At 40.2% G+C, this 20,772-nt stretch overlaps 1 protein-coding gene across 9 annotated transcripts in view; it reads left to right on the plus strand.

Moving 5' to 3' along the window:
• GRIK1 (glutamate ionotropic receptor kainate type subunit 1) overlaps positions 1-20,772 on the plus strand; it is a 442,037-nt gene that overhangs the window by 372,414 nt on the left and 48,851 nt on the right. For 4 of the 9 annotated variants that reach the window (XM_061133910.1, XM_061133912.1, XM_061133914.1 and 1 more), the window contains 6 exons: positions 1,590-1,697; positions 4,402-4,446; positions 9,488-9,601; positions 13,173-13,376; positions 14,363-14,586; positions 20,443-20,561. In XM_061133910.1, the coding sequence (XP_060989893.1) occupies positions 1,590-1,697; positions 4,402-4,446; positions 9,488-9,601; positions 13,173-13,376; positions 14,363-14,586; positions 20,443-20,561 (814 nt within the window). The remainder of the gene's footprint in view (positions 1-1,589; positions 1,698-4,401; positions 4,447-9,487; positions 9,602-13,172; positions 13,377-14,362; positions 14,587-20,442; positions 20,562-20,772) is intronic. The other 5 variants (XM_061133911.1, XM_061133913.1, XM_061133919.1 and 2 more) reach the window with 2 other exon arrangements.

Here is a 20,772-nt window from a genome sequence, read left to right on the forward strand (position 1 = left end):
TGCCCACTCATATTGGAGAGGGCGACATGCTCTGTTAATTCAAATGGAAACAGCCTCACAGACACACCTAGAGATGATATTTAACCAGATAACAACATATTATGACCCAATAAAGTTGACACACAAAATTAAGCATAACTACAAATGTAAAGTCAAGGTTAGACTCATTTATAGATGACATTAATTTATTATATACTTTATGTGTTGAGAGAAATTGCATAAATAGGAAATTATATTTCAGAACAATGAATTTGATGTTAATTTGTAAAATGAAGTGCAGAAGAGACCAGAAAAGAGTACACCTGTGAGTACTGACATTAGCAGTAGTGAAAGCCAAATTCTAGAGTTTTGAAAGTGGGGAAGAAAAATAAGAGATGGCTGTAAAAATAATCTCCGTTAAAATGTTAAATGCTTTCAATGTGGTAAGAATTGTATTAAGTGCCATTTAAATCTCTCAGAAACCCGGTATGGATAAACATGGAAGCCTGAGATAACCCAGATTTAGATTAAGTAACTTGCTTGAAGTCATACTTCAGAGATTTAAGACCAGCTCTGTGATAAACCCATACCCTTTCCAACTGCATTGCTTCTGTCTCTTGGTCAAATGGGTAAATATATTCAACAAACACACATGGCATGAAGTCTCTGGATATAGTATAGCTCTCAGGATTTTTTTCACATCTTACATATATCTAATGAATTTGGTAAAATTGGGAGAGGGAAAATAGCTAAGTGCATACAAAGGACTGAGTTCTCCTTTATCCTCATTTGTAAGTCAACTCAAATTAGGCAAGGTTATCAAGAATAACCTAGTGATTGAACCTCACAACCTCTGGGGCCACTATTTTTTATTTCATGAAACGACCTAAGATCTCCATTGTGAGTCCTCTGAAGAGCAGACTACTGTGTTTTATCTGTTTTATTTTATTTTGTTTGGCTGCACTGTCCAAGAGATCACAAAAGAGTCGGACACGACTTAGCGACTAATCACTGTGAAGTCTAAGATGAAGAGCCTAATGGTTTGATTTACATATTTAATGAGCTGATTACCACATAGCAACCATCTTTTTTATGTCTTTATGTTATTTAGTATTCTTTTTTCTCCACTCAAAGAGCTCCCTTTAGCATATCTTGTAAGGCAAGTCTAGTGGTAACCAACTTCCTCAGCTTTTGTTTGCTAAAAAAAAAAAAACACCGTGGTCAATGGATTATATCCTTTTCTTGAAGAACAAAAAGGGGCATTACTTCACCTGGGCAGTCCCTTGAAAGGGATTTGGATTGACCTTGGAAAACCAAATATTGTGGCTTCCTAGACTTTGTTTAGTCCATGGGCAGACCTTTTTACAGCCATCTAGAGTGCGACTATTACAGATTTGACCGATGTGAAGATGTTAGAACTGACGAAATAAATGAGTGCTAATAAAATAGTGAAGTGCTCTGCTATCAAGTTACTGAACTAACACAATGGTTTATAACACCATGATGAAGCTGAATAATTGGATACTGTGATGAATCTGAGGTATTACAACTTTGATGGTGTTAAGGATTGTAAGTGTTAAACAGTAACGCCATGTTCCTTTTGTCCATAGGCTCAGTGGGATGGCTTGACTGGGCGTATCACTTTCAATAAAACCGATGGCTTGAGGAAGGATTTTGATCTGGACATTATTAGTCTCAAAGAGGAAGGAACTGAAAAGGTAACCTCCTTGATGATAAATTTGAAAATTACAAAGGAACACCTCTCATGCATTTTACTTGCACAATAAGTAGGGGAATGATGAAGCTATTTTCCCAGCCTATTCATTTATGTCCAGTTTTCTAGCTCCCTCTCTCTGATCTGCAAATTGATGTTGATGTACTAGATTCTTAAATCGCGTGTGTTATCAATATCAATGTTAATGGCTACATAGTGCTTGGCATATTTACAAGCATGATTCTGTTATTACATACATACAGCCCTAGGGGTGGGGAGCATTAGCCCCTTATCTCACAGGTTCTAAGAAATTGAGTTCAGACTTGGAAAATCAGAAGCTGTCAATGATTTATCTTTGGAATGACACCCAAAGGTCAAAAGTGAGTTTTAATTGTACTCCATTTTGAGATGGGTGACAGAGGACAGAATGAAGTAGAATGTAAAAGGTTTACTGAAGCAAACTAACTTTGCATCCTTAATTTTATGAGGAAATATGCTTTAACAATGTATTTTAATGTTGAGTTTGATTTTAGGATTATTATAGTTGTAATTCTAAACCTCTCAATATTTCAAGCTACTATTTAGGGCAATGCAAATGTAAGTTATTTAATTGATTAATAATAATAATAGGGACTTCTCTGGTGGTCCAGTGGTTGACTCTGCACTTACAATGCAGGGACAAGGGTTCAGTCCCTGGTCAGGGAACTAAGATCCCACATGCCACACAGCATAGCCAAAAGATAAAATAATAATAATACAAATATTTTTAAAAATAATAATAGTAAAAGAATTTGCCTTCTCTTTATTACACCAATTCAGTATTCACAATATATAATGTGAATTCACTATATATTGGGATAGCTAACACTTATAGTGAAGACTTTAACTCTTAGAACCTTAGGGATAAAAGATCTTGAAACCCCCCTAAACAATTGTCTGAACACCTAAACTCTATAATCCAGTGTTGTTTTTCTTTTTTTTTTTTTTTTTTCACTTTTATTGGTCAAAAAGTTATGCTTAATGTAAAAGAACATCTTTGGGAACAATGTTTTACTTGGGGTTGATTTTTAAAATGAGATAAGGTTTCCATTTCTGTTTTGTTGCTTTTGTTAACTGAGACACATTTGAAAAAAAAAAAAAAAAATGGAAGTCGCTCAGTCATGCCGGACTCTTTGGGACCCCATGGACTGTAGCCCATCAGGCTCCTCCTTGCATGGAATTCTCCAGGCAAGAATACTGGAGCGGGTTGCTGTTTCCTCCTCCAGGGGATCTTCCCAACCTAGGGATTGAACCCAGGTCTCCTGCATTGTAGGCAGGCTCTTTACCATCTGAGCTACCAAGGCATATTTGCCCCACTGCCAAATAGCTTACTGAAAACAAACAAAGATGAATTAGGCTGAATGTAAAAGGTAGTCTTTAGTGTTGAAGTGCTTGAGGAAAGGAATGAGTCCACAACTTTGAGAGTCCATATTAGTCACGCAGGTTTCCCCTTTCAAAAATGCCCACTTTCTTCATCTCTTCTCTTCCTGTCTCCTTCTCTCTGTACGTGTCTCTGTCTCTTCCTCTCTCTGTCTCTCTCCGCCCCTCTCACTGTTTATCTCTGCCTCTCTCTCTCTCTCTCTCTCTCGCATTTCTTCACTCTGATTCCCTCTTTTGCTGGTTTAGCACACTCTGACAGAGCCCAAGGCACCCACCTAACTTCTGTAGTGGAATGTGGACGTTGGGCTGCAGCGAACAAAAGGAAAGAAAATAATACTTGTTACAGACTAAAAGGCAATAACAGCTCTTTTTAAAAGAAAATGTCTGCTTCTCTGTACATGTTTTTCTCTCTCCCTCTCCACTGCACTGACAGTACCAAACTGCAGCAGGAAGAAAGTCTGTTAAGGAAACATCTTTTTGGCTCAGACTTGTGATGAAATAGATGGAGCTATTGTTATGCTCTCCCAGCTATGTATACACGGCAATATTATGCACATTCTAGTGGTGTTTTTCTAACAAAGGCAAAATCGAATTAGATGAAAGTGTTTTCTCAATTTGTTTCTTATCTCTTCATTGTTTGCAATAACTTTTCTTCCTCCAGGTCACTTGAGCTCAGTTCCTGAGAAGGCTGACTGAGCCTTAAGGCAGTGAGGGAAGCCATCCTATCGCTCTCAGTTGGCAAGGGAGGAAACGCCCATCTTTTCGTGTCAGCCTCTTTCGGGGTCCACAAGGAAAACTGCTTTAAAAAAAAAGCCTATTTTCTCACTTTCACTCAAGTTTCTAATGCCCAGAAGCACCTAATCAAAGAATAATAAGCACACTCTCTTCTCACTAAGGAATAATGTGTGTGTTGGTTGATTGACCTATCTGGTCATAAATGACTTTAACAGGAATGACGGAGACTTTAAGCTCTGCAGCATAGGTGTGCATATTCAAAAGAATTTTGCATTTTTTTTTTTTTGGCATGCAAAAGCAAAAGTGAATAGCAGGTTCCACCACCAAGGAGACGTAACTTCTGTAGGATTCAAGTACTTGAATCTGTAGGATTCAAAGACTTGGTCCCTGTCTTTACTGTACCTATTCTCAGGCTTTCTGTTGAATGAACATGCAAGATTCCAAACAATGGGTGGGGTGTGTAACTGTGAGCACTCACGTGCCTTGATGCCTTTTGGCTTCCATGCTCCATTTTAATTAAGTGCTATTTTTATTTTTCCCCTCTGAAAACCAAGGCTGCTGGCGAAGTGTCTAAACACTTATATAAAGTGTGGAAGAAGGTTTGTACATGGACAAAACCTGCAGGAAATCTGGGAGTGGGTGGGATTACCAAAGGAAAAGCCTGCATCCTTCCAGTTTTGTCAGACCAGTAGCTCTCTAATTGCAGTTTAGAGGCGAAATTCCACGTGAAGGGAAAATACAGATGATTGAATATGTTGTCTCTCAACAACATTGCCTGGGAATTGAAACAGACTTGAAATGGATTAAATAATGATGGATTAGATATTTCCCTCTAGATTATTTTTGTTTCTTCTGAGTAGGATCAGTCCCTGTTAGGACTAAAAGCAGGTAGCTGCAACAGAAGCAGACACTGGTCCATTTATAGTCTTTCTTGACACTAAATATTTTTTCCCTAAAGGGAAAAAAAATAGAATAGATTTGATCCATCAGACTAGTCAGATAGGCTAAGGCTCTGAGGGGCCAGGACATCTCCTTCAATGTCACCACCACAAAATATATGAACCATTTTCAGAAATTCCCTTTTATTATACACCATCTTCATTTTATGCAGAAAAACAAAACCTTGTCAGTGCACATTGTCTCATAATTTGCTTTAGAACCACAGTTTCCAGAGGACAAAAACATGAGAGATTTTGAAAAGGAAATGAGATTGTCTTGTAAATCATAACACCTACTATCTCACAGCTTATTGTACGGTATTATGCTGTCAATGAATGTGCACAGATTTATTACAGAAGCGAAAGTTAGACATTACCAACATTCTGATCAGGAAAATGTCCCAGCGATATGTAAACATGGTCTTTCATTCTCTCTCCCTCAAACCACTCAACTACCTGCTGATTGACATACGGACTTTAAATTGCTCCAGGTTGTTCAACTTGAACAGTTTAGTCAGGTTCACTTTCAGCTTTTGAATTATGAGTTAAGTCACAGAAAGTGTAAACAGTTTCTCCCTGTAGTCAAAAGCCTTGTCTCCCTTTTGGAGCATACTCAGATGAGCTCCAAAATGTCTTGCTTTTAAGTTTAAATAAGCACAGGTTTAATAACCGTGTTTTAATTTTCGATGAATCGGGCTACCAAAGGCACAAGGAAGACAATCCCATCTCCTCTATGCTAATACATAGATGAACCTAACCGGTACCCAGAAAAAAGCTTATTACACTAATCCAGCTTGAGACTCCAGGCATTTTCTGCAGTGTTGAATTAATTCAAACCAAATATCCTCGGGAATGAAATCCAAACTCTGAAATTATTCTCAAGGGAGGGGAATGTCCTTTATTTGTCACTAAACTGCAATAATCACCCCCACTTCCCAAGGATGCACTTCTTGGCTTTCCGCCTTCCTCCATGCCTTTGTGCCTCTTCCTTCTGCTGACCCATTGTTGCCACGTTGCAAGCTACATATACTGTGGTGTGCTGTTCTATGTTATGACTCCTCATCAACAATGTGCAGTAATCTGAGCGCTAGCACAAGAGACCTGTTGAGACCCAACCAACACATTGTCCTTTCCCTACAAGATTCCCCCCTATAGCAGGAGGATTCACCCCCTTTGCTTTCTGATTCCAAAAGCTCCTCTGCACTCTGACGTTTTTCCGTCGAGATCAGTCTTCCTGAAGTTCTTTCCAAGAAAGGGATGTGGCAGTCTTTACAAAGCTCATCACTAAAATATATGTTTATAAAACTCATCATATGGGAAACAGAGTCACCTCTTTCCCCTAGATACTTGATTGCTTCACTCAGCACTTTTGGATTTTGAGTTTACGTGAATCACATACCAGGTTTGAGAGATGGATCTTAGGCACTTTCTGAGCATCCCTTTGTCACATTACCTTTTTTTAAAAAAGGCCTGCTTAATTGCATTTGAGTCCTCATTTTCAAATGCTTCCCTCTGTAGTCCTAGATGATAAATGACTGCTCCCTCATGCCAGTTTACAAAGGGAAAGAAGACAGGACCAGACTATTCAGCTTTTGAGTGTTCCTCCCCACAAGTAATTGATCCTCCTTCCACTGCATCTCACGGTAAATTACTGCTGACCACTTTGGCTGTACAGTTTGAAAACTGAGGTTCTGCTTCCTAGAGGCAATGCTCCAAGGCCAGAGGACAGGACTGAAAGGCTAAATGCTAAATATCCAGGCACCTGGTTAACTACGCCCACCAGTACTTCCTGCCTGAACAACAAACTCCCAGCACGGGTGAATCATGGGAGCTTGCTTTTCCAGAAAGAGACATTTGTTAACATGTTACTTTACTTCAGTTAAACAAAAGGTAAAGCCAATTGACAACTTTGGTTTAAAAGATGCACATACCCCTGTATGCAAACATACACACTCTACTTGCTTTGCTGATTAAAATGTTTGAAAATGCAAGGCTGAGATCATTCAAACCTTATATGTAAACTGTCCACCTCCCATGAATCGCTTGATCTTTACTGTTTCTTGATATTCTTTTAGTCTAGATTTGAGGACACTTCCATTACACCAATAGTAGGAAAAATTCTTCTTTTTCTTATTTTATGGGGGAAAGTCTACACTGATTGGTACTTTGAGACTCATTAGGTTACAAATGCAGCAGCAATGATATCATACCTTCCACGCTTTTTAGTGAGGCTGGTTAAAGAAGCAAATCCAGATGTTAAGCTGTGGGATATATTTGTCTACAATTTCAAGTTTGTATTTTAAAAGAGAGTGATGTTGCAAGGCCAACTAGCCCTACAATTTCAAATATTAGTGTAAGTCTTTTAAACATTTGACTTTAATAGAAATAAGAGTTACTGAGCACATACTTCTCTACGTAACAAATTGGCTAAAATGCAGTTATTTTCTCCAGTTTTCAATATTTAATTAAAAATTAGGTTCCCCTCTCCCCAGTGCCTAAGTCAAGGTTTAATTAAAAACACAGCAAGGGCCCAATTGAAACACAGTCTTCGGAGAGTTAGAATTCAACTGTTTACAGCCTAAAACATAGTTTTGGCTAAAAATTCATAGGCTCCCTACTGTAGTTAGTCTGAGATACATTTCCTGGAAGCAAGGGTCCCTGCCCCACAAAAGTGAGAAGACGGGTGGAGTTTAGAAGAGAGGGAAGAGAAAAAAAATTTTCCCTTTTTCTTGAGTTCAAAGCCAAAGAAAAGTAAAGGTTCTTCCACCAGCAGGCATGCGTTTCATGCATTCTAAGTGACGGATATTACACTTGATCCTGGAAAGACTGAGTGATTATTGAAGGTGTTATCCTGCAGCTTAATCCTGCCTCTAGTGCTCTCTACAGACAGGATCGAAATACTTTCAAATCCAAAAACTACCCCCAAACCCCATTTACCTAGACCTGTCTCCTTATTTCACTATCCAACTAGCCCTTATTAAGCATAGAAAGAAGATAGTGAAATTGAAATAGTTCACACCGATGAACAAATCTGTAACAGTCCTTGAAACTACCTCAAAAAATTTGTATTTCTAAAAAGAAAATTTGTTGGGCTAAATGAATTTTCAGCTGCTGCATTTGGGCAGTAAATCAAACTAAACAAATAGAAAAGGAAAGAAGCCTAACATTCCTACAGGTGAAATTTTATTTAATCATCAAAAGAGTTCTATTGTCTCCATTTTACTGGTAAGGAAATTAACTTCCCCAGGGTCACACTGCTGGTAAATTGCAAAATTAGAATCTGGACAAGAGTCTGTCTGAAAAGTTCATACTCTGTCTAGCCAGCCAAGTGTCCTCCCAGGGGAAGAGTATATTTAGAGATCAAGCTTGGATCTACCCTGTCCATCACAGACTGCATCCAAGTATTGGTGTTCCTAAACTGTCCCTGTTTTTCGTAGCTCCTTTATCATCTTATAAATTTCAAGGAAAAAGGATTTCACTAATGATTCTAAGTTCTTTCATAACAGGGCAAGCTTAAAGAAATTACTGGAGCAATCATTTTGATGTCCTTTATTGTTAACATTCATGCAGCTCTTAACATATACTAGTACTTTCACATGCATCTACTCATTTGATGTTCTCAACATCCCTATAAATTATTTTCTAGGTAGAGAACCAGAGCTCAGAAAGGTTAGCATCTTGGCCAAAGTCACCCAGCAACCAGGTTTGCATTCCACCTCACTAGCCTGTCAGTAAATGCTTCCAGAAGACTTCAGACAAAGAACCAGTTCCCTAAGGCCCTGCTCCTAGACTGTCCCTAGAGGCAGAACAAATCAATCTACTTCTACAGACTCTAATAACCCAAGCCACTGGAGGAAATTGGGGTTCCCATTTCTTAAAAGAACAATAGGCTTCACTGGCTGCCAATCACAATGGTTGGTTCTGTGACAGAAAGATCAATAAGCGACAGAAGATCAATAAGCATCAATAAGCAACCTTCACTAAAGGCATTCATGGTCAAGTGAACAAACAAGACAGATAAACCAATGATAAGAACAGAAGAAGGTCCATAACAGAGGTACAATGGAGGTACAAACAGGGTTCTACCAGGGTCTACAAGAGACACCCTCACCCAGCACTAGGTCCTCAGTGATGGGCCTAGAACTTGGTCTCCTGCCCTTCCACACTTTTTGTTCCATTTTTCTTTCCCTTTTAGATGCCCAGCTTCTTCACTGTCCACCCTGCCTCCTCTGCCCCATTTCTCATAAATTTTAAAGGCATGGATGGTAATACTTTGGCAACATAGGATCTGTCTCAGTCTAATGTGAGCTCCACCAGAGCAGAAGTCTTTGTCTCTTTTGCTCATTGCTGTGTGCTCCAATGCCTAGAAGAACCCCTGGTTTATAAGTTGGTGTTCAACAAATATGTATTAGAAGAAAATTTGATACTCATTTACTAATTCTTAATTTAGAAAAGAACATTGAACTCAATAAATTAAAAAGACCTCCCCCTACCTCCACCCCACACAGCACAAATTTTCTGTTCCACGTACGCAGTCGTCCTTCCGTTGTTTCGCTCTCCCACATGTAGTAGCTTCCCCTGCAATGCCCTGCTGTCTTCTTCCCAGACTTTTGTGCCCATTCCTGGTGTAGAAGGGGCCTCTATTTAGCATAAACGCCGTCACTGACAGTCAGCAGCCTCTGATGTGATGTGTTCTGTGTAGATTGGGATTTGGAACTCCAACAGTGGGCTTAACATGACGGATGGCAACAAAGACAGGTCCAATAACATCACCGACTCTCTTGCGAACCGAACGCTCATCGTCACCACCATTCTGGTAAGTTGAGTCTGTGGAATCCAGGGCATCTGATCGAAACTCTTACTCTAGACCTTGAAGAATTCCTCAGCTATCTTTTTTCGTGCCAACACCTCTGTCTGTAAATGTCTATTTTTAATTGGGGCACTAAAAGCATATATTTATGTATATCTGTAGTGGACTGAATTACCCACTTCCAACCTTGTTCTGAAGCTCTCCAGTCTCCAGTCCATGCTTAGCTGTGTTCTGCTCCACTCCCTAGTCCTCCCCAGCTTGTTCCCCTTGCTCTCTGGCTGTGGGTGGTTTCCACCTGGGGGAGATTCTGGTAAGAGACCAGGGAGGTGGATGGAGGAAGAGATGCAAGGAAATGTCTTCCCCTGCTTCTCAATGGTATTGTCAGAACCTCGGTCCTTCACAGCCTCAGCTTCTCTCCTGTCACTGATCCTGCTTCCATACTCTGCCTGCACTGTGCTCTTGGACCACTCCTTCCTCCCTTCCTGCCTTAGCCCTAACCTCTTAATTATGTTGGTCACAGGTCTTCCCGGTTGGCACTAGTGGCAAAAAAAAAACTCACCTGCCAATGCAGGAGACATAAGAGGTTTGAGTTCAAGCCCTGAGTCAGGAAGATCCCCTAGAGGAGGGCATGTCAACCCACTCCAGTATTCTTGCCTGGGGAAGCCCATGGACAGAGGAGGCTGGCGGGCTACAGTCCATAGGGTCACAAAGAGTCAGACGCGACTGAAGCAATTTGGCACAGAGGGTCGACATCCCCCTATTACTTTTACCACCATCCCTGCTGGTTGCTTTTGAGGCAGGAGACAGATGCGCTCCAGGGTAGACATTTATAACCAGCTTCCTGTTTACGGGGCTTCCCAGGTGGCAATCATGGTAAAGAACCTGCCTTCCAGTGCAGGAGATGGAAGAGACTTGGGTTTGATCCCTGGGTCGGGAAGATCCCCTGGAGGAGGGCATGTCAACCCACTCTAGTATTCTTGCTAGGAGAACCCCATGGACAGAGGAGCCTGGTGGGCCACAGTCCACAGGGTCGCACAGAGTCGGACACGACTGAAGCGAGTTAGCACCCATGTGTGCACCCCTGCTTACATTTCATGGGGCAGGAAAGATGGGCTTCAGGCCTGACCCTTAAAACTGGCCTCCTGCTTGCATCGCCTGAGACAGGAGATCAGTGGGCTCCAGGTTAGGAATTTACATTCAGCCTCCTGTTTGCTCTCTGAAATGGAAGGAACAACAGAAGCAGGGATAAAAACCCCAGCTCTGTCTCTTGTGGACATATTAAGAGGGCATTCACGCAGGAACAGAGAGGGACTAAACCTTGCCTGAAAAGGATCAAGAGATCACATAGCCCCTCTCCTTGGGGCAAGGGAGACACTACACCTGTGCATAGAGGCTCCTTGGGAATCAAAATTCAGGGGATGCCAGGCCATAATAAGTCTTGCTTCTCTCCTCCCAGACGCCTTTGCATGGAAATCCATCTTTTCCAGGTGCACCTAGGGGAATGTCCTGAGACAAATTAGCTGGGGCTGGGGCGGGGGGGGGGGGGGGGCGGGGGGGGCGGGGTGGAGAACCCAACTGGCCAGTGGGAAGACAAAGACTCGGAAAAACTATCCCTTTATAAAGGATATAAACTTCCCAGAGGCACACCTCTCTTGCAGAGCTCACCCGTGTGTATTTCCGCTTGCACTCTGCTTTTCCAATAAACATTTTACTTTCTCTTTGCCTTCCACCTCCTCATCAGAATTCTTTCTTATCAAGGTAAGTGAGGACTGGGAATTTAGGCCCTAGTTGCTGGACTCTGTGGTCTAGCAATCAGGACTCCTGGTCAGGGAGCTGAGGTCTCTCTTCCAGCTGCTGGTTGCTGCTGTGTGCGTCCAAAATCACCTTGGCCTGCTCATTCCTCTGTACTGCTCCTTTATTAGCTGTACTCCTTTCTTGAAAGAAAAGTGAAAGTGAAGTCGCTCAGTCATGTCTGACTCTTTGCAACCCCATGGACTGTAGCCTACCAGGCTTGTCCATCCATGGGATTTTCCAGGCAAGAATACTGGAATGGGATGCCATTTCCTTCTTCAGAGGATCTCCCCGATCCCAGGGATTGAGCCTGGGTCTCCTGCATTGTAGGGAGATGCCTTACTGTCTGAGCCACCAGGGAAGTCCTTTCTTGACTGCTCTTTAAAAGCCCAGGTAAAGGCAGCTCCTGCTCCCTGTTGCAATCCTATCATGCCCCATCCAGCCACTGTTCACTCACAAACTGTTGGTCCTCCCTCTTTGCTCCTCCCTAATCCAAGAATTGTGCTTCCCATGTGGCACTACTGGTAAGGAACCCGCCTGCCAAGGCAAGAACATAAGAGTTGTGGGTTCAATCCCTGGGTCAGGAAGATCCCCTGGAGGAGGACATAGCAACCCACTCCAGTATTCTTGTCTGGAGCATCCCATGGACAGAGGAGCCTGGTGGGGGACAGTCCATCAGGTCACAAAGAGTCATACATAACTAAAGTGACTGAGCAACTTAGCACACACACAATCCAAGAAATACATAGGAGTGGCCGCCTCTAAAATCATCACTTGTGGACATTCCTGTTTTGATTCACTCCATTATGTGAAATTTATTTCTGAAACAGTTTCTGAGAATAGTTCATCCAAAACAAAAACTTTTTTTCTGGTGACTACTTTCTCTTCAACTTTCTCATGGAAATATAGAGTTTTCTACGTCTATCAGTTTGTTTGAGAATAAGCCTAAACATACAAGACGGATCAGTAACATAGTAACTATTTTGATTTTATAAAATAAAGTAAAATTTTACTTAGTCAAATGAGAATTAATAAGGCTAGAGGTACGTAGTTGTAAGGAAATGTCCATTATTCGTAGGATAGGGGATTTATCATATAAGCAAAGAACTTACAAGACGGGATCTCTGAGATGAGTTCAAATAAGAAAATGTAACTGATGATGAAAGGAGACATTAAAATGGTCTTTGAATAAGATATCCTGAAGGAAGGAAAAATATGTAAGTATTAAGGGAAGAGCGAAATTGAAATGCATTAGCTGAAAAATGAGACAATTAAAATATTTAGAGTACTTAGGAGAGAGGAAATTTGAAAAATAAGAGAATATGTTTGCTAATTTAGATTTCCTTTAGTAAGTAGGTGAAGCTCGTAGATATAAGCCAGGAGGGTAGGTGGGTCTAGCCCTAGAAGCTTAGGTGTAGGCACGGCTAGAAACCAGACAGCCAGACATCAGATCCTCCGCTGCCTTCTCAGCTAGACCTACGGTTTAAACGTGATCCTGTCTCTATCACACCGTTTACTCACAGCTCTGCCCTCAGCAGTGGAGGGGAAAAAAACTCTCAAAGAGAGAAGAGGGAGAGAAAGCAACGTAGGAAGTGTTCTATATTTATAGAAGATGCACAAAAGATGAGCTTAGTAAAGGCAGAAAAGGAAGTGACTTTCTTTAGTATTCTCAAATCTTAAAAACTGTTTTCAAATATTTTATATCTTCTGGCTGTTGTTGGAGCTCATGTAAGTAAATTCGGCCTTTCATTATAGCAGGGTTTCACGTGTGATTTGTTTCATATAGGAAGAACCCTATGTGATGTACAGGAAATCTGATAAGCCCCTGTATGGAAATGACAGATTTGAAGGATATTGCCTGGATCTGTTGAAGGAATTGTCAAACATCCTGGGTTTCATTTACGATGTTAAACTCGTCGCTGACGGCAAATATGGAGCTCAGAATGACAAGGGAGAGTGGAACGGAATGGTCAAGGAGCTTATAGATCATGTAAGCAGAAATGCATCTCCTGCACTGTGGTCTTAAATGTCTTAAAAATGTGTGATGAGAAGTAAGTGAAGAGAGAAAGATGTCTGAGTGAGAGGCAGAAGGCATATATATATATATATATATATATATATATATATATATATTTTTTTTTTTTTTAATCATAAAAATCACCTAAAAAGTGGGAGAAAACCACCTATAAATGTAGTTTCCTTACTTAGGAGGGCAACTGGGATGAAAATTGAGGATAAAAATTTATGGGCTCATCCTTCATACTGAAGAATAAACTTGAGTGATTCTTAGATTAGATAAGGAGTTCTGAAGTTTGCAGCTTGAGGCAAAATCTCATCAACTAATTTTATGACCAAGTTGCTCATTTCTTACTTTTCTCACATGTCCTTTTTTAAAGACATTTTTCTGCAATTTTCCCCCTCCATTTAGTTCCAGAATGTGTGTGCGTGGAACACATATATATTTGAGTTTACCACATATATATTTGGGTTTAAGCAAAGGCTGAGAAATGGTGAAGGACAGGGAAGCCTGGCGAGCTGCAGTCCATGGGGTCACAAAGAGTTGGACATGACTTAGCAACTGAACTACAACACATATATATTGGAGAAGGAAATGACAACCTGCTCCAATAGTCTTGCCTGGGGAATCCCTCGGACAGAGGAGCTTGATGGGCTACAGTCCATGGGGTTGAAAGAATCGGACATGACTTAGTAACTAAATATCACCTGCCTTACATATATGTGTGTGTGTGTGTGTGTGTGTGTTTCACACCTTCTGCTTTCTCTTTGCTAACAAATACTATTCCATAAACATAACTATGTAGCCAACTGTTTTTATGTCAGAGTCAATCATCATAGAAGCTTCTTATGTAAGAAGTTTTGGGAGTTGAGAATGGGAATCAGGAGAACCAGGAAACGTCTAGACATTCTCTCGGAAGCTAGACAGCTAAAGGAAGCTTTTCAAACTTGCTTTTGCAGAAGGCTGACCTGGCAGTGGCTCCTCTTACCATCACCTACGTGCGGGAAAAAGTCATCGACTTTTCCAAACCCTTCATGACCCTGGGCATCAGCATTCTCTACCGGAAGCCCAATGGCACTAATCCAGGGGTCTTCTCCTTCCTTAACCCCCTGTCCCCTGACATTTGGATGTATGTCCTCTTAGCCTGCTTAGGAGTCAGCTGTGTACTTTTTGTGATCGCAAGGTAAGTTAGAGAACCACTGAACTTCCAACAGGTCTAGGTCAGTCTCAGGCTGACCTGTGTGCTCTGGAGGTAGACAGAGACCGTGAACGTCAAAGTATTCATTTAGTTTTGCCTGATGTTCTATTCTGTCACGTTCCCCCTCATAAAAGCCACTCTGTAAATGAATATCTTCTAATTATTTATAAAGGTACTTTTAAAAAATAGTAAGATCACCAAGTTTTATGCTAATCTAATTTTATCAGTATTTAAAGCAACATACAATGGTTATTTGCCCATTTTCCATGAATTATATTGCCACAAAAGCCATAGCTCAGCTAATAAGTCTAAAGCGATTCAACAGGGAGAGGAAAATGGTGTACGGATAATTGACCCCTGGAATATTCGCAAATAATAAGCAAAATAGAAAAAAAAAAAGTCAGCTAGGAACTGTTGTAGCAATTAAGAAACACTGGATTAAAAAAGATCATGGAATCTTCAGAATAAAGACAAACACTTTTGAAAATTGTATAAAATTTATTTTTAAAAAATCAGTTAACAAGAGAATTCTAGAAATAACTATGAATATAATCTGGATGTATGAAATCTTTGTGCTACCCTGGTGATTCTGTTTAGATTTTATTTTCTGAAACAACTCTACATTTAACCATTCTGCTCCACACAATTTTTCAAAGGATTTTTATACCATTCAGTAGATCATATTTTCTAAATACCTTTGATACTGAATTTGAAACACAGCTGCTTTATCTTTCTGTTGGCTTAAACAGTTGATAGCCCTGGACAAACCATGTTAAAAAAATAATTGCATTTTTATGTGCTCTACTCATTTTCAATCTTTTTCATCTTTCAACAAAACTCAGTAAACTTTTTCCTAATCAATTTTTGTTTTCCCTCTAGGAATTTCTAAGAGAAATATTTCTTCATCCTAGTCCTTTGTCATTGTTCACTGCATGATTTTGATTAATGCCAGGTAACTCTTTCTCTGGCATAATTATGAAGAAAACTTAGAAAAATAACCTAGTTTAGAAAGGTCTTACAGATCCTTTGCAGACACAGTCAAAGCAAATTAATGTGTACTTTTGCATATGAGTGAGACACATTCAATAAGAAATGAATGTTTGGAAGTTCTTTATACCTCATAAATTATACAATTACCAAACCCTAGATTGTTTTCCAAGTTTTGTCCAGATATTAATTTTAAATAATTACCAAAGCATTCTTTCCATGTGTCCTACCTCAGAAAATAATATAGTGGCAGTATGTAGAGTGATATTATCCTTTGATAATACTCAATCAGTGGTTCTCAACTAGGAGAGATTTTATCCCCCAGGGAACATTTGACAGTGTCAGGAAATAGCTTTTGATTGTTATAGCTGAGGGTGGAGGATGCTACTGGTATCTGGTAGATAGAGTCCAGGGATGTAGCTAAACATCCTGCAGTGTGCAAAACATCATGCCTCCTATGACAAAAAGATATCCCCAAAATGTCAATAGCATCAAGTTGGAAAAACTGTGCTCTAAATAGTTAAAGATGATATTGCTTGGAATGTCTAATTTTCAAAGATGAATCACTCACCTTTGGAGGTGCATGTCTCATTACTTGCTCCTAAGGGAAATAAATACTCCCTTCAAATGGTCATTTAATATATGATTGCCTCAAGGGGATGTGCCATCTGATAATAGCTAAGAAACCTTGTGCTGGCTTGTTGTTCCATTCCTCTATTTGGGGCCCACACCTGCTGGGTGATTTTAGGACTAGTGGGGCAATCCAAGCAGCAGAGGGTACCAGAGAAGTGAGTTTCCATATTCCCCAGTTCATTGCTTTATCTAGGCAGTGATGCTGATGAATAGAATAGTCAAGACAATGTTGATGAGCAAGTAATTACATTATTTGTCACACTGACTTGCCCAAATTGGCAAAGGAGAAAACCATGTCAACAGCATCCAGCAGTTCTCACAAACACACGATTTGAAAGTATTTGTTTACATTTGACCCCAACTGTGTCTTCAAGTTGCCTTATTTTTACCACCAAACGAATGTAGCATTCAGTAGCTTTCCCATGCTTATGTTATCTGTTCCTCTGTAAGCTCCTGGTGATCCAGAGCCCTACATTTTCTAACTTGATTCTCTTTCAATGAAGAAAACAGCCTCCAGGACTTCCCTGATGGTCCAGTAGTTAAGATTCCACGCTTCCAATGCAGGGATGCAGGTTCAGTCCCTGGCCAGGAAACTAAGGTCCCATATGCCGTGTAGTGTGGCCAAAAAATTAAAAGAAGCAGCCTTGTTTCTCCCCCAATCAACACCATTTACTCAGGATTCCTACTCACCAACAGTACATTTTGTAGACCAGTTTTTTCTTTGTTTAGCTTATTACCCTTCTCACTCCCTTCTCACTGTCTTTCTCCTCACTCGGGGTCTTGGGGAAGTGGAGTGTCAGACATCAAACGCAATCTTTCACACAGCATGGTGGTAAAACGTAAAAAATTTTAAAAATAACTCCCTGCGGTGCACAGGTGCATTGTCATGGGGATTGCATTCGCAACTATATTCATCTTCCCCATACCTCTGAATCCATTTCTGCTTCCAGTTCATAAAGCCACTAAATATAGCTTGGATGTGATTCCCCAAGACAAATCCTGGTTAAATAAGTGTGCCGATTCTCTTTGACTTCCCATCATCATACCCTGAGACCATAAACTTGGTCACTCTGCATCAGTAAGCTAAGATGGAAAATGACTTTCTGTTACCACCTTAGTGGTTTGCATTCAAAGTTAGTGAAATAGAAATGAAAAACAGTTAATCTCCTAATCATTGTTAGCTCTAGAGAGGCTTTTGAATTTGTGTTTTGAAGTATACCCTTTCTTGTCCTTTTAGAGGGGAAAAATAAAGCTCATCACTGCTTTGGGCTTATGTCCTCACTAGACAGAGGCTTACGAATCATTTGCTGAACTGAATTGATTTATAAAGTTAGACAAACTAAGGAAAATCATATAAAAATTTTTAGTTACTATGACTTATTACAAACGTGCCTGTCAGTGTTTTTGCTTTGTGGTTGACATTTTATAAATTACTTTTTGTAAAGTATTTAATCCCAAGGAATTATGTCCATCATGAACATACAATTTAGATAGACTGAATATCCAGAAATAATGTCTGCTTACATCTTACAATTTATGTTTATCTTCTTAAAATGGACATTTTTTTAATTTGGCTTCTGGTAAAGAAAAAATCAAGAAAATCTTTGACTGTAGCTCTACGGTTATACTATAAACCCAGCCAGTTACATTACAAGATTGAGAGCTTTCTCCATTAAAAGATCTCCCTCTTGTTGATGTAGCGTGATATCCATTCTCAGTCATAAGAAGAATCCCTTAATTAGAAGTCTTCAGTATGAGCATCATTTTATATCTTCCATTCAAGTGAAAGCCTGGCATATATGAACATAAAACCAAAATGAGCCTCTGTATTTCAGTATAACTCTTCGAGATACAAGTTTTGACATAAATTCTAAGCACATTTGTCCTTTTCTCTGTCATTTGACTAAAACTGAAATCAGGTGAGCAGAGCAGCTTCAGAATATCATTGGTACAGGCCATGAATTAATCTTTCTACCGGGCTTCCTGGTGATGACATTGCTGTCACACTGGCTATCTTTAAGCAGATGTTAGGAATTTCAAGGTGAAATATCTACATCCAGGCAACAGGTAGATCTATTGCATTATGAAAACCAGTGTGCTACGTACGGTACAGCATCAAATCACTATTTAGTATTCCTCAGTCCACACTCTCTCCAAGTCACTCAGAATCCCAGAGAAAAAGAATCTAAAATATCTCCACAGAGCAGGCAGAATCACATTGCTGTTTGGACAGTTTTCTTTTTTGCCAGAGAAAACTAGATGAATTGTTCACTTAGAGCTGCAAAGTCTGAAATACTGGAACAGGACCGAGTGAGATGCAGCTTTCCAAACAAAGAAGTGGTGAGTTCATTCATCAGAGCACATACACGGGAGAAATGCCAGAATATCACGGGGCTAGTGGTGGCCAGGTTTTATGATCTGTTTAGAAAAACTTCTGCTTTGGAAGGCACAGCCCTCCTAATGTATTGCAATTAATTTTCTTAAATTATTATACAAGTGCCAGTGATACTGCTTAAGTAGTGGCATTTTTACTCTGCATACTGCTTCAATTAGTAGGTTCGTTAATATTGGTATCGGGTTCTTCGGCTCAGCAAACTTCTATGGTTATAAGAGAGTATAAATTCAAAACTTAATTATATTGTTGAAACAGTAATTAAAATGTATTGGCATGGCATTGTCAATTAAAGCTTTATTCATAAGCTTCACAGGAACCTGCACTGTTTGCCCTGCAGCTGTGGAGAGGCGCAGTAATGAGTTGGATGCCATTATTATGGGATAAAGTACGAGGCTGTTATCCTAGCCTCCTTAAGACTTGATGAGGAGACCCTGTACGCTTTTCAGAAGGGGTCTGCAGGTTTAGAGCATGGTGTTTCATTTAGAACTGTCTGCCCGCTTCCTTGTGCCTGATTCAAAGTATGCCCCGCTTCTCGCTATAGATAATGTATTCACCCTAACACCAACTCTCCACCACGTGTCAGCTGCCTGCTATTGTTTACTGCTGAAACCTTATGGCCGGAGAGCATTCCATATGTTCTCACTGACTTTATGGGGTTTGAACATTACTCTTACACTCCTGCTTGCATTAAAAGGACCCAATGGCAAATGGCATAGCTTTCGGTGCTAAGGACTACTGCATTTTAAATCATTTCCTGATCGCTTCACAGAGCACTTGCTAATGTCGTTTTTGGAAAAATAAGTGCCCCTTGGAAAGATAGTCTTAAAAAGGAAACACAGAGCAGGGAGCTCCTTGGACTTGTAGAGGTCAGGCAGATGTTTAGAAAATAGAAGAAGAACCAAAAATCATTTCAGCCCCTCAAATTTTTATTTTAACACAACTTAGAGATATCTGGATTCTTTCTTCTTTAAAAATAAGGAAACTGAAGCCAGAGAGTTTAAATTACTTGTTCAAGGTTGACTTCCTCGCCAACTAGGGCTGGTGATCAAATGACCACAGTTCACAGTTGTAGAAACAATTCGAAATGAATCTTAGAGGAAAGTCTGAACCTAAAACTGTCCATCCAGACATGCTCTGGCCTTAACATTAATGAAGTCTGATGCCTGGGCCAGGGTACTTCTGAATTTGAATTTATCTCTTCATTTAAAGATTGGGATTTTTATCTCCACATACTATCATAAAAACATCGAATTCACCCCAATCCAGACCTTCTTTTTGTTCACTAATCGTTTGAAACTTGCAACTCCTTTGATGCATTATGAAATCACTAGACTACATAGACTCCTTTGATCGATCAGTCAATAACCCTTGAAGTCCAGTCAGCCCTGTATTTCCTGTCTTCCTCAGCACCTAGCGACACAGGGTCTTGATATTACAGTTGGTATGCAACTGTGTGTATCATCGTCATCGCTGCTCTGTGGGGTAAATACTTGGGATGAGTGGACCTCCCTTTGCAGTCCATCTAGGTGTTCAATAAAATGGAAATGAGTGAAAACTCAGAAAAATTCAGTAGACATAGATCTGAGGAATATGGTTCCAGCCAACCAACGGGCTTTGCCTAGAGATCAGAAGACTGGTAAATATATAATGTCTAGAGTCTCCTTTGCACTTTGCCCACCAAAGCTGTAAGTTTATGAACCTGGCCTACTGTTTGGTTTGACACATCCCTCATTAGCTGTTGGGTATGGTGCCTCGTTCAGTGGATTTCTGCTGGTGCCACAAGTATCTACCTCATGTTTACAGACTGTTTCTGTTAACTACCGCAGGTTTACACCCTACGAGTGGTATAACCCCCACCCATGCAACCCTGACTCAGACGTGGTGGAAAACAATTTTACTTTACTAAATAGTTTCTGGTTTGGAGTTGGAGCTCTCATGCAACAAGGTACAAGGTTGCCCATCTTTGTCACACGCATCCCACGGTCTGCTGACAGGCTTTTATGCTGGTAAACTCCACCAAGAAGATAGGGAGTAGGCTAAAAACCAACTCAGAAGTTAAAAAGATTGAACCCAGCTTCCTAGACAGTTCTAAAAATAAAAAAGACAAAAATATAACAGGAACAGAATTCCTTTGCTACAGATCTAAAATAAACTTC

Source organism: Dama dama, chromosome 31 (genome assembly GCF_033118175.1).
Source record: "Dama dama isolate Ldn47 chromosome 31, ASM3311817v1, whole genome shotgun sequence".
NCBI classification, from domain to species: Eukaryota; Metazoa; Chordata; class Mammalia; order Artiodactyla; family Cervidae; genus Dama; species Dama dama.